Below are 11704 nucleotides of genomic sequence, written 5' to 3'. Positions count from 1 at the left end.
TTTTAATATAAAGATAGAGGGAGACAAAGGTTTTTGTTTCTCCGCGACGGTGTCTGTTGAGATTGCTGAGGTTTTTCTCTTGGATTCCCAGATTTATTCAAAAAAATATAATAAAAAATAATAATTGTTTTGAAAACAGGTGAAAATCAAAGAGAACAAAACGCCAATTATAGTCGATTTATGGTTTAGGATTCCCAGAATCATCACCATTAACGAGGCTGTATATATATTTGTTTATTTTTAAAATCTTGTTTATCTTCGTCTTCGAGCAAGATCTAAAAAAGAAGAATATAGATAATATAAACCTCACTCCAAGGTTAAAAACACAACAAGCATTTCATGTGAAGCAGAGAGAGAACAGAGGAAGAAGCAACAAAACACTCGAACTTGTGCTTTGGCTGCTACTAGTGTACAAAACACACACAAACAGGTGGATCTTCCTTTCTTCAATCCTTTTATGTTCTTGCCTTGTCCTATCGATTTTAAATGGTGTCTTTCTCTTCTACAGTCTCTTCTGTGTTTAAACTTGTGCTGTTTCTTGCTTGAGTTTCGGTCTCTGTAACTCTGTTCGTTTGCATCTTTGTCTTTGCTATGACTTTAACTAATATAAGTTTGAAATTTTCATTTTTTTTTTTGGTTTAGGGCTTTTCTGTTCCATCAAATGGAGAATGCTGTCGTTAAAACATCGAACCTTTCAGACATCATCTCCAAGTTCGCTAAAGTCTGCAAATTCAGATCCGTTGGTGTGTTCCCTGACCAAAAACCGAATCCGAACACTCCTTCTGATGAAGTAGTAGAAGAAGTCTTCGAAGATATCACTTGCAACCCCTCGAGAAAGAAGATTCCAAGTTTCCGTTGGAACGATGCTGAGGTTTCGAAGCTGTTCGACGCAGTTTCAGCTCTTAAGCTCGCGTATCTCGAGTTCCAACGAGCTCACTTGCCTTACGATCCAGACAAGATCATAGAAGCGGACAACCTCGTCGTGTCTCACCTCGAGACCCTACGAAGATTCAAACGCCTCTACCTCAAAACGAAGCAGCTCCAAGCCAAGACCGAGCTTGACGCTGCTTCTTGTTTGAACCGGTTGAGAGACGAAGTGGAAGTGAACGAGAAGCATTTGTGGGAACTCAAGACGCAGACGAAAGCAAAGGAGAGTGAGGTTCTCTCTCTGAAGGAGACACTAAACTGTTTGGTCGCAGAGAATAACAAACTCGAGAGCGTCTCCTCCTTTGAGTTCGTGTTTAGAGCTGCTTCTAAGTCGATACACGACTTTGCAAAGCCGTTGATCACTCTCATGAAAGCTACGGATTGGAATCTTGAGAAAGCAGTTGAATCCATCGTTCCTAATGTAACGTACGCTAAGAACTCAGATAAGAAGTTTGCTTTTGAGTCATACATCGTTCGGAGAATGTTCCACGGCATGAAGCTTAATCCTTACGATGTGACTGAGCTAATGACTTTAGACGATCCGTTGGACGCGTTAGCAGCGTTTCCAGATTCGGCGTTTGCAAGATTCTGCGGTCAGAAGTACCTCTTAGTTGTTCATCCGTCGATGGAAGCATCCTTCTTTGGGAATTTGGATATGAGGGGACTAGTTCTGCTCGGTAAGCATCCGAGAACGGTGTTTTATCGAATCTTTGCGAAAATGGCCAAGTGGGTATGGGTTCTTGGATCGTTTGCAGCTTCTTTGGATTTAAAAGCAAAGATCTTTGTGGTCAGAAGAGGAACCAGATTCTCAGGTGCCTACATGGAGTCTGTAGTGGGTGATGATGGAAGAGAAGAAGAAGGACAAGAGGATTTGAGAGTTGAGTTTATCACAATGCCGGGGTTTAAGGTTGGAGATTCAGTGTTTAAATCTCATGTTTATCTTTCTCAAGGAGAAGGGTGAAAATAACAGCTATGCAGATTCAATTGTTTAAGATGTGTCAGGTAAAAATCTATGCATTGGTTTGCAAGTTTTGTAGGTAAGGATATCATTTGCTTTTGTAACTATGTTTCACATTCAAGATTCAGTTTGTTGATTCTAGAAGTGGCTTAAATCTCGGTGTACCACTAAAAGTCTAGATTTGTTATTGGCACAAACCTTGAATGTATACAAAGTTACATAAAGAAAAAGAACATCAGATTTTGTTAGGAGTATACGTACAAGTCTAAAGGATTGTAATCTACTCATTCACACGACCAATATATGAACCATAAAATGAATATCTGCGTCAATTGAGATAAATCCAAGTTTCTTTGTTATGTAAGACTCATAAAATTACAATCTTGATAGTCTTCACACATTTAAGTTTCACTTTGCACTTGGAAACTTTAAAATGGTGTGTTCAATGATTGACAAAGTAAGATAAAAAAGCTCTTTGGATGAGTTCATTCACCTGAAAACAGGTCTCTGCAGAGCTCTCCATAGAATCTGGAGACTAGTTCAATGAAGACAGGGCTCTTAAGATTCTTCCAACAGGAGAGGAGCTCCTCTATGTCCATCAAGTCATCCATTTTCCCTTCTTCAACAATCAGTTGAATCAGATAGTTTTCAAAGCTTCTGCAAGCGTCTTCCACTGCATTGTCTTCGAATGTTTCTCTTGTGCCCAGTGATTTCTTGGTCTGTTTTGCATAAACAGGCGTTGTGATGGGTGAAGTGAACAGCTTCTTGGCTGCTGCTGGTGTAAGAGGCGAATGTATTAACTTTAAAGAATCATCATCCTTCACACTAACTGCAATCAGAACTGAAAGGAACAAAAAAACAGATCAAAATGCTTATAATAGTGTCCCATTTTTTTTATCCAAAACTGAACTGATAAATTGTCTTACAAGAGGAACTTCTAGGTTTGGTTTGTCTCATGTTCTGGTCTTTGTTTGTGCTGAGAAAACAGAGACAAGACAGCAAAGAGGAAGAAGAAGAAGAGATTGGCTTCTTGGGATGATGATGATGATGTCTAGGTTTGACATTGCCATGACGAGCACGACGAAGAGGTCTGATAAAGAGAGATCTTTTAACTCTGAAGCGGAAGAGAGAGACAAATCTGTTGCATGATTTGGAAAGCTTTGATTTGAAGTTAATCAATGTTGCTTTAACTCTCATTGTCTTGAAGCTTTTTGTTGTTGTTGTTGTTGTTGCTGTGGTGTAATGATCCTCTTTACGCTTTTTGTTTTGTTTTGTTTTGTTTGGTGTGTATAAACTTAGAAAGATTGGCTTGTGTTGCGTGGAGTTCACGTCTTTGGATGTGAGAGTCATAAATCAATGATGGTGGTGGAGTCCCATGAAGTTTAGGAACGGTGAGTGTTTGGTGGCTCTTGCTTATGAGTTATGAACAGAGTCCAAGATGATGACTTTTGTTTAATGAATATTGAAAAGGTTGTTTATTGTTTGGTGGGTCAATGCAGCAGCGTTTGTTGAACACGGTCCCACGTCTAATGAAAAATAAAATCAACATTTAAAAAATTAAAATGAATCATCCTCTAGTTTCATGGACCTTGGAGGTTTTATATCCATACTAAATTACTAATGTTATGGAAACCAAACTTATGGTGTGGCTTTAAACCGGAGTCGATACACTAGTCAAAGAAAGTATAAATGCTTTCCTTCTTTTAGGCCTAGCGTTCCCTAATTTTTCCAGCTATATGTTGGAGGTTATTGTTTTTGTGGTCCATATTCATGTGATTAGACCGATCCATATGATATGAGTAAGCTTGACAAGTGGGCATATTGTATGATATGTGATAGGAGAATACTTGGTATCCTCCGAAAATGCACAACCAGCTGCTTCCACACGTCAATTCTGTGAAGAACTGGCTAACCATAATAAAAACAGGCTTCTTCAGTGGAAACACCCTTTGACACTCCTGCCTAATCTGTTTTCATATAGTAGTTTGTTAGCCGAAAAAGTCATCGGAGATTGGAATGATATTGCATCAATTCAAAAACATAAGATGGTTCAAGTTCTTGTATCGGTGTCATATCTGACTGGTTGTGCTATTTGCTTTGAGAAGATGTGCAGTAGAGCTTTGTCATGTATGACTTGTGGTGAGATATATCATCTTCAGTTTGGAGACGACCTAGACCATTTCCAACAGATTTGTCTACATTTCTTTGAAAAAATAGAAGTGAATTGGAAATGGTTTTATATCATCCGGTTCATTCAAATCACATGCTTGAAATTAAAGTTATAAGTGGAGAAGAGTGCACAATTACCTGCAAGATGGATATTGGATAGCACAAGTATACCTGTTTTGATTGCAAAATCAGCTTCCATTTTGATTGCATCAAATTCAGTGAATGTGTCTAGGAAGATCAAGTCTCACATTCACAAAATTCTACAGCTTTTGGATGTATGACAGACTAACAGTTCATTCAAGCCTGTATAGTACGTTTGTGCTAGACCCTGTAATGCTGCGCTCTACGATTGTGTTGATTGTAACTTTAACGCCCATGTAGAATGGTCTCAAAGTGTTCGGCGATAGTGGACATATTGGACCAAATGTTCCCCAAAATCATCATTACGACTCAAAAGCTGCTCCTATTTATTCAAATATTCAAATAAAATGGAAAATATTGATTATCCTAATCTCATCATTTGCATACCTGTATCACCTTAATATAATTATAGAAAATTCGATTATCCTATTCTCATCATTTGCATACCTGTATCACCTTAACATAACCATATAAAATTATTTGTAGCTAAAACATAAGATATGGGTTCAGACTTTACCAAATTCAAAGAAGCATCCAAAGGAAAATATATAATTTCATTATTATGTGTACTAGCCAAGATAATTTAATTTACATATGTGAAAGTTTTTCAGCTAAATGTTGGATTTTTTTTTTGTTTATATTATAAATTTTCATTTATCCATTTGGCCAAGATAAAGGCTGCAAATGGTGTGAACGTTTTAGTCCAAAAGCTTATTTTTGACTTGCCATTTGGTCATAATAACTTTTTTTTAATATACTTTTTAGTGGATTACTTGAAACTGATTTTGTTACAAATTATTTAAAAAATCTGCTTGGTAACGTTTGGTTTCATAGACTTTTTAGCTTTTTCATTTATTGTATGTGATTTTCGTTGCACTACAATTTCTAATTTAAGAAAATTTATATACTATAATAATTAATAACTTTGTTCATCTATTTCTTTTTAGTTTTTTTGTAATTAATGTTTTAAGAAATTAATTAAGTTGAATGTGATTACAGCAAATATATTAATTAATCTTTTATATTCTTAGTCATTCAGTTTAAAATCCCCTGAATCAATTATCCACCATATTCCGCACCGAAACTATTTAAATAATCCTCAAATGAACTAAATCGTGTGTAAATGTGATGTCTCAAGTAGTTCACGCTGATGCTGGTGATAATGATACAAAACATGTGTCATTCTTTAAGCTTTTTCTAAAATTGGGCCCCTATTCTTCTCTCACTACATGCATTCCAATCTTAGCTTCTTTATCTGTCACATAGAGATTCTGCTTCTTCTGCTTTTCTTTATCTAGGGAAACAAAACAAAGTTTCATTATATAAGAGAAGTTCAGAAAATATTTTGAAGAGTAAGAGATGAGATGGGGAATCACAAGTTCAAATTTTCAGATATGATCCCAAATGCATGGTTTCACAAGCTCAAAGACATGACTAAACAGTCTAAACCCAAAAACAAACCTTCTTATTCTTCCTCAAACACTTGTAACAAGAAGAAACTCTCCTCGGATTCTTTTCCTCATAACTCTTCAGCCTCTCATTTCTCCAACAGCTTAGTAGCTAACAGTCCTCACCACAACTTACCAAGAAACTCTACTCACAGAAAAAGGATGAGTAAAAGAAAGACATTTTACAAGCCATCTCTTAAACCAAACACTCCTCCTTTTGCATCTGCTGGTTTTGACAAGAGCAAGATCAATGGTCAAGATTCGTCTCACTACACGTTTCCAGCTCTTGAAAGGTCCCCTAAGTATTTTGTGTATAGTTTCTACAAAGAGGAGGAAGATGAATTCGTTGATCATTCCAACTTTAAGATCAAAGCAAACAATAAAGCTTTCACAGAGAAAGCTTGTCCTGCAAGAAACTCAACCAAGAAACCGCTAAAACCCCATCTTTCTGTGAAGATTAATAAAGAGAAAGAAGAAGATGAAGATGATGAATGCATAACAGAGAAGAAATACCAAAAGCAAGTCTCTAGTGGAAGAAAATCACCTTCAGGGATAAACCTCAGAAGAGTAAATTCACCTAGAATTCAACTCTCAGGTACGCGTAGAAGCACGTCTAGATCAGAGAACAAACAAGCTTTTCTTGAGAGTTTTGCAGTGATGAAGAGTTCGGTTGATCCAAAGAAAGACTTCAGAGAATCAATGGTGGAGATGATAGAAGAGAACAACATCAGAGCTTCAAAAGACTTGGAGGATCTTCTTGCTTGTTACCTTTCCTTGAATCCAAAGGAGTATCATGATCTTATCATCCAGGTTTTTGAGCAAATCTGGCGTCAACTTACAAAAACCAAGTAAAAAAAAAACCCCTCTTAATGTAATGTCAATAATTAATTAACCTCCGGTAACATGAATATTAGTATCTTTCTGTCTTGTGAAGTTGTAGTTTTATGTTTTTTTCTTTTCTTTTATTTATTTTTCTTTTAAGCAATGTAACCAAATAATAAAAGTAGTTATCATCTTGTCGTTTTTTAATTCAAAAATGATCGATCACTATAAGGGCGTGCAAGTACTGATAAGACTTGAGACATAATTGACCACTTACCATATTCTTGTCTTTTCTATGACTTATAAACAGAGTTAAACTACTGCTTCAAGATTTGTTAGCGTTATTTCTTAGAACTTGGTGATGGATTGCGCCATTATCCTTTGAATATTTTGAAATTACAAAGTTGAAATTGGCGGTAAATACAACATGGAAGAGACATGAACAGTTTGAAACTCAACAAGTCCGGAATAAACATTGTGTCAAAAAAAGTCCGGAATAAACATACGAGAGTGCATGATCGCTGGAGATAAAGAGGACCACTGACACATAAACTGAGATTTAACCAAAGAATCAAGAAACAGAGATGTGATTTAATCTTTAAAGTTTTGCTTTCTTCTCATCTTTTTGAAGAAGGAAGAAGAGAAAGAGGACCACTGTTCCCATCTCCTACCTCTGTTCGGCTTATGAAACTTCAGCGAAGACATGTGAATAGAGTATGATTTCTGAATGAACTTTCTCGATTAAAGAGCATCAAGTAAGTGTTTCAAAAAAGAAAAGAGCATCAAGTATTAAAACATTGATATAAGATTGAGAACTAAAATAATATGTAAGAAGTATTTGATAATCTATATTCGTTTTCAATTGGTTTTGAGTTACAAGCCAACATATTTTGACGAATTAAATATCTCTTACTTTATCATTGAGTGAATTTGGATTTCATAGACTGCCAATTCTGTGTGAACTTATATAAAAAGATAAAAAAGTTATGGAAATTAGACAGTGAAACAATGGTGTTAGCCTTCAAAAAACAATGGTATTACACACGAAAACCAGTAAACTACACCACCCATCAGAAACAAATCACATTTACATAAATTTTTGTTTTTTAACAACAGCCACAAATTTGTGCAATGTAAAACTACTCCAACTATTAAAATTCAAGCTAAAAATGTGAAAAATCAAATCACAAAATAGTTTCATATGAGGTTTGAAAACTTTTAACCAAAATTATTATTTTATTCATCCAAAATCATTTAAAATTGTTTAATATTAGCAGATATTTCAAAACGTTCTAAAATACTATATTGAAAATACATTCTACAGATTTGACTGATAATATACCAATATAATAAAGCAAATAGATAATGTCTAAAATGGTAGGAAAAAAATAAAATAAAAAATAAAAAAAAACATAAAAATATTATTTTAAACCGAAAAAAATAATACTATATTAATAAAAATTAGAGTAAAGGTGTAGTAGTATACATGTATTTTTATTTTTTTTAAGTAGAAATCAGAGTAATTGAAAATTTAGAGTAATAGTATAATTTACTCTACTTAAAATTTGCAGTCCATTAGTTTGTTTCTGGATTCTTCGCTCAGCGCGGCGTGCTCTCGTCTTGTCTTCGATCTATCCGCAGGTTCGGTTTCTACTCTCTATTATACTGGTTTTTGATCATCTCCGACCATTTCAAATGTTAGATCCATAAAAATCAAAACTTGTTCCCGATCTGTTGTAATCTTAGAAACCCTAATTAATATAATATTGCGGGGGTTGATCTGTCTGTGTACTGACTCCGAACTTGGGCCCAGGAAACAATGGAAGCGATTAGGAATCTGAAGATAAAAACATCAACTTGCAAAAGGATCGTGAAAGAGCTTCACTCCTATGAGAAAGAAGTCGAGAGGGAAGCTGCCAAGACTGCTGACATGAAGGACAAAGGTGCTGACCCTTACGACCTCAAACAGCAGGTGATCATTGTCTGTGTTGTGCTCTAAGTCTATGTAGCTTCCTTCTGCTTCATAGATCCGTTATCTGATTATCTATGTGGTTGGTTGATGTAGGAGAATGTGTTGGGGGAGTCAAGGATGATGATTCCTGATTGCCACAAACGTCTCGAGTCTGCTTTAGCTGACCTCAAGTCCACTTTGGTGATATTACTTACACTTTCCCCCATCTCTATAACTGCTTATTATTATTATTATATGTCTTATGTTTTTTAAAAAAACTAGAGAGTAGTTTGTTTATCTTCCTGCTCTTGTGTGTGTTTTGTCTCTTACAAAAAAAGCTGAAAATTTGGCAGGCGGGATTGGAAGAGACAACAGGTCCAGAAGTTGAAGATGCAAAGAAGACTGTCGCGGATGTGGAGATGCAGTTTCCCACTGAAGATGCCTGATTTTTATCCATCCTGTGAGTCTTGTTTGGTGTGTGTTCTAAGAATGGTTAAATGCTGAGTTTGACGATTATTAATTGTAAGACTCTCGGTTTTCTTTCAATGCTACAAATGTTTTCGTTTGCTCTTCTGGTGACTTTTCTTTATATATTTGTCTAATTAATAAGCTAGATAAAATAGAAAGAAAACTGAGACATTTTATTATATTAAATTGAAACATGAATAAATCGTACAGTGTTAGCAGAAGGGGAAGAATAAGCATAACACTTAGATGAGATTGACAAATTTAATGGTAGATGAGGAAAGAAGCGAGAGAAAAGGTAGCTCAATGAGATGAGTAGTTGGTTTGGCACGACCGCTTAATAGAAACTATCGATAATATAATTAATAAACAACGCTTTGAATTTGGTTTTGCAAATGTAACAAAATTTAAAATGAGATCAAAGCATGAACATTGCGGGAGGATCTGTGTTCCGGTATTGGCCACCCAGCAAAGCATAAGACATCATGTACCACGACCAAGCTGTGTTCTGATAGGGACCTATTGTTGTTTGAATCATGACAGTGAAGTTGGATGCTTTCATAAGATTAAGCACAATATTGTGCAAACCAGTCCGGTCAGAACTGGGTGCTCTGGAACTGAAAACGCAAAACATTATGATATCCGGGATACGTTATGGTCCATCATATGCATGTGATTCTCACTGATGGTTGGAAAGCCGAAGAAATTATGTGTAGAAAAAAGAATGAAAGATGCAAAGCTTTTGTGTAAAGGAAATTACTGCCACAAAGAAGAGTATTTTATGTTTGACAATCTTGTACACATGTGTTGTTTGTAAAAAAATAGACCCAATCTGAGTGTTGTTATATATTTTTTTGACATCAGAGGGAAAGTGTTATATCGGTGTTTAAATATTTAATCTAATCAGAAGACAGTGAAGGTAGTTATATGGCAACGTTAAGAAGGAAAAAAGAAGATAGTGCAGTGAAATTGTTAAGAGTTCAAAGATGAAGTGAAAAACATAGTCGAAAAAAGAAAACAAAGGAAAAAGAGCTCAGGGTGCGGCAAATCTCTTCCCATATAGATCAGAAGAATGCGATGGACCCAACCATCGCCAAAGCCTATTATCATCACAGCTCTAAATGCACCAGCCGGGAATCGAACCCGGGTCTGTACCGTGGCAGGGTACTATTCTACCACTAGACCACTGGTGCTTTGATGAATAATCAACTAAACATTTACAAATAGATTTGTTAAGAGAACAACCATGGACTACTCTATATAGCCGATCCACTAGCTATAATACAACTACACATATAAGCATAGGATAAAATTTTTGGGATATCACAACTTACCAGTGATAAGACTGAGGTCTGAGGCCAACACATTGAGCAACATTTTGAGCAGAAAAATCGTTTGATGAACTAATGGAACAATGAAACTATGCCGAGGTAAATATAAGGATGAAAAATGGAAAACAGGATATATAAGAAAGGGGAAAGTCTCACGAATTAGGTTAACCATTCAATTGTAAAACCGAAATAAAGTATTGGCAGATGTACTTATTAGTTAAATGTGAAGCCACAAGTCATTTCTAAACCAAACCATAATACATGAGAAATAGCAAAAAGAGAAAAAACAAATGTACTAGTTGGGTAAATATCAGTGATGTGCTAACCTGAATCTCTTTATGAAGATATGGTCTCCAAGTACAGAGGATGATGATTGCTAGTTTTGTCATCTGATATGTTTAATACAACGAGGCTAAGAAATATGATATCAACGGCTGGAAGGCAAACAAAAAGCTATACCAATGGATAGTATTCCATTTAATATACTGAATACCGTCACACCTCTTGGATCAAAAGGCTTGTGCTCAAAGGAACTTAATACCATATTGCTACATGAAGTGAACAGAATGTGATAAAGATGCCAGCTTTGTCAAAGTGGTTTCTGTAGGCTCAAATACAGCAAGAGATTATGCATTATTATATGACACAAGATGATGCAGTAAAACTGTTACCATGGCTGGAGTCTCCCATGGAAATGAAGAACTAAAAGCAGAGAGGTTCATCAGTACGAAAGCAAAAGGTTTCCTTAATTCCCTGACACGTTATATTCCAACTGTCTCTACACAAATACAATCATGATGAAACCTGACAAATTCCTCCAACTTAGACGCATGAAATGATTTTTCAGTGTACTTAAAATAAGCAGCCTCGAAATGAGCCAGAGAAAACAGATTCCCGGATATTCTAGATGAACACTGAAAGTGGTCTCCAAACATGAAACATACGAGGAATAATTGGAGTAGTGTGTTACCAAATATGAAGCCAAGGGTGTTAAAAAGGGACTTGTGAGATTGTTAATCCCCTATATATTAATTGAGAAGCATTTGAAAAATTAGAACCTTAATTTTGTATTAATTAAAAAAAACCCCAAATCCTAGGTGACACTCTAAATGTCTTCTAAATTTCATTTCAAAGAATTCGAGAGCATCTAATATAAAGTATAGTTTAATCTAATGGTGTCACATTATTCCATAATTATATAACAGTAGAAAACATTATATTAACCTAAAATATAGGAAGTGTGTATTATTTCCTTAAATAAAAGCTACGGAATTACCTAATATGATTTACATATATATGGCAATTAATCATTATGAATAATAAAGATTTGATAACAATTTTTGCATCCTTCTTCATTTTTGTTTAAATTTATATTATTAAAAAAAAATTAAACAATCACATTAACTATATAATAAAAAAATTAGATTTTTTCTTATATGTTATATTTTGAATTTTTTAAAATGACTTTAAAATTACAAAAATGAGGAAACCT

The 11704-nt window shown here is 35.1% G+C and overlaps 4 protein-coding genes and 1 non-coding gene across 5 annotated transcripts; 3 read left to right on the top strand and 2 right to left on the bottom strand.

The window, feature by feature from the left end:
* Positions 1-339: 339 nt before the first annotated feature.
* LOC106340337 lies at positions 340-2071 on the top strand. The gene is made up of 2 exons (XM_013779221.1): positions 340-430; positions 643-2071. Exon 2 carries the CDS (start codon positions 662-664, stop codon positions 1886-1888), a length of 1227 nt encoding a protein of 408 aa, XP_013634675.1. The 5' UTR covers positions 340-430; positions 643-661; the 3' UTR covers positions 1889-2071.
* Positions 2072-2251: 180 nt separating this feature from the next.
* Positions 2252-3242, bottom strand: LOC106340338 (transcription repressor OFP17). Its single transcript, XM_013779222.1, has 2 exons — positions 2812-3242; positions 2252-2714 (listed from the first exon to the last, which is right to left on the bottom strand). Exons 1-2 carry the CDS (start codon positions 3233-3235, stop codon positions 2371-2373), a joined length of 768 nt encoding a protein of 255 aa, XP_013634676.1. The 5' UTR covers positions 3236-3242; the 3' UTR covers positions 2252-2370.
* A 2255-nt stretch (positions 3243-5497) lies between these two features.
* Positions 5498-6625, top strand: LOC106340285 (transcription repressor OFP2). The gene has a single exon (XM_013779161.1). It carries the CDS (start codon positions 5560-5562, stop codon positions 6493-6495), a length of 936 nt encoding a protein of 311 aa, XP_013634615.1. The 5' UTR covers positions 5498-5559; the 3' UTR covers positions 6496-6625.
* A 1369-nt stretch (positions 6626-7994) lies between these two features.
* On the top strand, positions 7995-8986 carry LOC106339823 (tubulin-folding cofactor A). The gene is made up of 4 exons (XM_013778697.1): positions 7995-8106; positions 8279-8437; positions 8531-8617; positions 8770-8986. The coding sequence occupies exons 2-4, from the start codon at positions 8285-8287 to the stop codon at positions 8860-8862; spliced, it is 333 nt and encodes a 110-aa protein (XP_013634151.1). The 5' UTR covers positions 7995-8106; positions 8279-8284; the 3' UTR covers positions 8863-8986.
* A 1017-nt stretch (positions 8987-10003) lies between these two features.
* Positions 10004-10074, bottom strand: TRNAG-GCC. The gene has a single exon. It is a non-coding gene; the product is annotated as a tRNA-Gly (tRNA).
* Positions 10075-11704: the final 1630 nt, after the last annotated feature.

Source organism: Brassica oleracea, chromosome C4 (assembly GCF_000695525.1).
Source record: "Brassica oleracea var. oleracea cultivar TO1000 chromosome C4, BOL, whole genome shotgun sequence".
Taxonomy (NCBI): domain Eukaryota; kingdom Viridiplantae; phylum Streptophyta; class Magnoliopsida; order Brassicales; family Brassicaceae; genus Brassica; species Brassica oleracea.
This window is presented reverse-complemented; position numbering and strand designations above follow the sequence as displayed.